Source organism: Priapulus caudatus, unplaced genomic scaffold (assembly GCF_000485595.1).
Source record: "Priapulus caudatus unplaced genomic scaffold, Priapulus_caudatus-5.0.1 Scaffold1028, whole genome shotgun sequence".
In the NCBI taxonomy this organism is placed as follows: domain Eukaryota; kingdom Metazoa; phylum Priapulida; class Priapulimorpha; order Priapulimorphida; family Priapulidae; genus Priapulus; species Priapulus caudatus.
In genome coordinates this window covers 90781-96038 of record NW_014578089.1, presented here as the reverse complement: position 1 = coordinate 96038, position 5258 = coordinate 90781, and the positions used below count along the sequence as shown (strand labels likewise).

General features: G+C 42.1%; 1 protein-coding gene across 1 annotated transcript in view; it reads right to left on the bottom strand.

Moving 5' to 3' along the window:
- Positions 1–2833: 2833 nt before the first annotated feature.
- Positions 2834–5258, bottom strand: part of LOC106815044 — a 9203-nt gene continuing 6778 nt past the window's right edge. The window contains exon 2 of the mRNA XM_014819468.1: positions 2834–3786. Within this exon, the coding sequence (XP_014674954.1) occupies positions 2917–3771 (855 nt within the window). The 5' untranslated portion in view covers positions 3772–3786 and the 3' untranslated portion in view covers positions 2834–2916. The remainder of the gene's footprint in view (positions 3787–5258) is intronic.

Genomic DNA, 5258 nt, shown 5'->3' with positions numbered 1-5258 from the left:
AGCTGGGAACAGTCTGCTCTCCTACGAGTCTAAACATCCAGCTTTGCTGCCAAGAGAACATTACATATCCTACTTAATCACGAGGAATGTGCATGAATGTGGCCATTATGGTGTTGCCACCACTGCTGCTAAAGTTAGAAGCAGATAGTGGATAGTGGGAGTGACGAGGCTGGCGAAGAAGGTGAAGTTCAGATGTGTAACCTGCCGGGCCTTCGACCACAATGCTGAGACACAGAGGATAGCAGATCTTCCAGTAGAGAGATTGGCGCCGTTTACCCCGCCATTCTATTTCACTGCCTGCGATTATTTTGGGCCATATGTGGTAAAGGTTGGATGGAATAAAACTACCAAACACTATGAAGTCATCTTCACTTGCCTCAACACAAGAGCTGTTCACTTGAAAGTAGCAGTTGATTGTTCAACTATGGAATTCCTGCAGGTATTGAGACGGTTCTTTGCCATCAGGGGACATCCAAAAGTAATACACTACCATAAACAACGGTACGCAGTTTGTGGGTGCCCAGAGGCAACTGAGAAAAATGTTGACTGGCTGGAGTGAGGATGAATTACAAGACTTCTCTGCAGAGAGACACGTTAAATGTAAATTCATTACACCACTGGCTCCACATCAAAATGGATGTGCTGAAGCACTTGTAAGGAGCTGCAAGCATGCTCTGAAGAAAGCAATCGGCGAACAACGACTCACGCTGTTTGAGCTGTATACCTGCCTACAAGAAGTGGCCAATCTTGTAAACAAACGACCCATCAGAGGACTACTGAACGATCCAGACGATGGTAAGTATATTTGCCCGAACGATATCTTGTTGGGACGAGCCTCCAGTAGGGTTCCACAAGGACCGTTCCGTCCAACGAAGAATCTGAAAGACAGACTGGAATTCGTTCAGCGCATAGTCGATGCCTTCTGGAAGTCATGGATTTGAGATGTCTTCCCGCTGCTGGTTCCTCGAAGGAAATGGAACGTGGACTGTCGGAATGTCAGGGTAGATGATGTTGTTCTGATGGCTGACCCTAACATGATTCGGGGACAATGGAAGCTTGGTCGAATCACTGAAGTGTATCCGGGAAAAGACAATCGAGTGTGAAACGTCCAAGTCAAAACAGCGAACAAGTTGTTCAGTAGACCTGTAAATAAGATAGTAGTCATATGTCCTGTAGAAGGGTATGAGTAATTTGAACTGTAGAGCAATTATCAGTACTGTATGGGTAGAGATGCGAGAGTGACATCGCATCGTGGGGGGAGAATATTTCGATCAAAACTAAGATCTCACACTGAGAGGTGGCACTGGTGCTGTTTTAAGGCACAATCCGGGGAACAAGAATGGGCTCGAAGCTAATGATTTGTTCCATTTGAGCGTTGTGCCATTGTGTTAACATGTTAGGGGACTTGTATCGATTTGATTCATGATAAATTGTTCAATACTAGCTGAAACCCGCGCTACGCGCGGGCTTAGTGACTGTGATGCATGTGTTACCAGTGAAGTAGTGTTATGTGTAAGGTGTTATATGGAGAGTTAAGTTGTTGCACATGTTTGTTTTTTATGGTTGAGAAGTCAATACAAATACATGTGCAATCATGCTTACACGTAACACATTAACCATTTGTTTGGCAAGTACACAGTCAAATACACACACCCACACAGAAACGTTTTATTGTATGCTATGTACTGGTTGATGATACGGACTCCAAAGTTAGAATATAGATAGATGTGAATGGGTATAACATAAACGTAATATTACGTGCTTCGCATGTTTCCACTGTGTGCGGACCAGGTAATATTGCGTGGTTGTGATCGCTTATTTCTACGCATGTTTGCAATCTTTGAGGACGACGTAATATTACGTGCTTGTGATCGGACCGCTTGTGACAGATCGGTGTCCATGGCACCCGTACACTGTACAGCATTGCAGACTTCCAAAAAAAAATCTGCACTGATGAAATTCAACTTGTACATCTCATATGGGAAACTATGGCCCAATAGCTACTGAATATTTAACTTCATTATTACATGGTTATTTCTACTTACATTATGGGGCTTACACAAATCTCAGACACACAGACACAGAACAGAGATACACAGAACAACACGAAATTGAAACCTGTTGATACACAACGAAATACAAACTGAACGAAAACAAAACAGCGCCCCCTATTTTCAGGCAAATGTTTATCCAAACTGATGCAGCCTTTCATTAACATACATACATACAACATTCGCCAAATTATAGTAAGAAGATACATACATACATACAACATTCGCCAAATTATAGTAAGATGTAAACGTTGGTATTAGCATGTAATATGTTACTGTTTAACATGTAACGTTCAATGTGTAATCGTAAAAGTGTAGTGAATTACAGCACTTGTAATGCTGCTGTCGATAGACTACAGCCGCTTGTGTAAATAGCCTATACTAAGCCATTCAAGGTCAAGGCTTACCGTGAAGCACACTGCATGATTATAGCTGGAATTTGACTGTAATGTGATACTGCAAGTTGCAGTTGGGAGTTAGTGTGGAATTTATATGGCTAGCGTGAATTTCCTCAACTGCAATGTCTAACTCAGACGAGCCTACATGATTCGCCAGCAACATCAGTTTCCAGAACAACCAGTTCACTGCCGATGTGACAATGAATGGTCTACTGTATACTCCATATTTTTCGCATACAGATATATTTTCACGAATTCAGACTTGACGGACAATTTCGGAGTCGATGAATTATGAATTATTCGGTATGAATTATTCGCGTGTTGTTATTTTCACGGTAGCGGACGCGTTTGCGAAATTCGCGAAAATTAAAACATTAAATATACAGCATATACAGTATTTAAGTTAACACGCCAGTTACATGTTGTGTGAGTGAAGACATACCAAATACGAACATCTATACTCCGTTTTATGCTCTCACGGGCTGAACACTACCCAGTGGAAGCTGAATCATCTGCCCTGACTGCATGGGGTCGTCACTGACATAGCAAACTACCACAGCTGCAGGCTTGCGTTGACAACAGACAGATCGGCAACACAGGGCTGCGCACGTGATGAAAAGACAACCATTGATTCCAGCTAAGATCGTCATGACAACAATCAGAATGTCAAACACGAGCCTCAAAGGACAAAACGAGTCGTCTTCGTGGTCATCGTATCTGTAGAAGTTCGTCGCGTTAGGGTCATTGGCGAGAGCATAATCGTACGCGTCGTTATGGTAACTGTGATCGTCGTGACACCGATAACCAGGATACGCAAAACTATTAATAAGCAATTGTATCGGACACATTATCAACAATACAGCAGATGCTATGGATGCTATGATGCTTAACACCATGAACGCTACGACATAGCCTCTGTGCTTCTCAGATCTAACATTCGTGTGATACGCAGGCAAGTTCGGATTGCCAGCACTCTCACCGTCATCGCTGTTCACTTTCTTAGCGGCCACAATTCCGACCGCTCCTGCGACAACGTAGAACAGTCCAACCCAGATCCCTGTGCCAACTTTCATGACGATGCCGTCTGCCCCTATAAGTACAATTTCGCAGACCATGATGATGATACCGATCGCAATCTCAAAGCTGCAGATGATGACGATGGCTTTCCTCGGAAGAGTTTTCTTGGGCTGCGTCAAGTTTGGAAACACCGGCGACGCCGCCATCCCCGTCAGTTGCTGAGTATCCCCGGTCTGACCTGTGCCAACAACATGCTGCGGTGACTCATCTTCCATGGGCTGGTAGGAAAGTGATGGGTGCTGCATTTCAAGTATAATTTCCTACAAGAAAAATGCACGTGCACACAAAATAAGTGCTATTGTAAATGCACACTCACTGTCACCAATGCAATTATATTGTTCATGTTCTAATTTGATTGTCATTACATGCAAAAGGGGTGGTACTCGAATAAAACTGTTATTCAGGTATGTCAACTCATTGTGCTGAGCGCTGTTACATGGCTTGCAATATAGTTTACTGTTAAATAATGTTTATGTGACTCAGTATGTTCAGAAACAAGCCTAAATGCAATGGCCAAACTTCAGTAACAAGATGCATTTTTGGGCAACTCTAACCATCAGCCATTTTGATGATCAAGTGTACAGAAAATGCTAGTAGGGTAAACCGGCAATATAATAACTGGAACATGGCACACACAAAAATACATCAAGTAATGTAACTGTAACCCAATCTATCCCAAATCTATATTTATACAAAGAAGACAAAGCACTAGCAGTGGCACGGTCAATCGAGTATAAGCGACAAACAGAAAATGGTGAAAGCAAGCAATAGTCAGAGATTATCGTATTTGTAATGGAAGTGTCTAAACAACCAAATCCGGTTTCGGAATCTTGAAAACTAAACAACCGGCTCTCTTCTCTGATTGGCTAATTTTGTCATTTATTTTATTTTTAATTATTTTTGGCTAATTTTATTTTATTTTAGAATTAGGGATAAGGATAGTGTGGAGATTTCGGGGGTGTGTAACTTACAGGAGCAGTAGACTAGATCAGGATGGATAGATTGAACTCACAGTATAGATGGAATAACCTTATATTGACTAAAGAGAGGATGAAATATAGATCGCACATAAATATGTCAACACGCATGTCCATGGGCGCAGCCATCTTGAATCAGGCTATCACTGCTACTGCTATGGTCGAGGAAAACAAGGAGTGAATACGCGGAAAGCGGTAATGCAAGATAAATGGAATATAATAATCAATGCGGTTTATGTACTATTAGTAGTGATGGGAATCGGCTGGAATTTCATAATCGATTATCGGTTTCCCCTAACCGATCGATAATCGATTATATAATCGGATAATCGGTTAATAATAGCATAGATTTAATTTAATCTTACTTCGTATATACAATTATACATAGCATTCAATATTATCATGTTTTATGATCATGTAGGCCTATTAAAGGCCAAGACACACTGCAGCGACAGCGACCGACTGTAACGACAAACGACAAAGTCGCAGCGACTGGCGCAGCCACACTGCAGCGACAACGACCGACCGTAACGACAAAGTTCACCCAGCACTCACCACAGTGCCACTCATGAGCAAACGGCAAAAAACTCCTGCTGCTGCTGCTTTTAAATAAATTGCTGTAAAAACTCTCTATGTATAACGAGAATATAATAAAGTAATATATACGCAGGCCAGCATATTATACGAACGTAAACAATAATCACGTCTGATGGCTGACCGTGGCCTTGCACGTTTTGGTTAGATGGGTTCGCGGC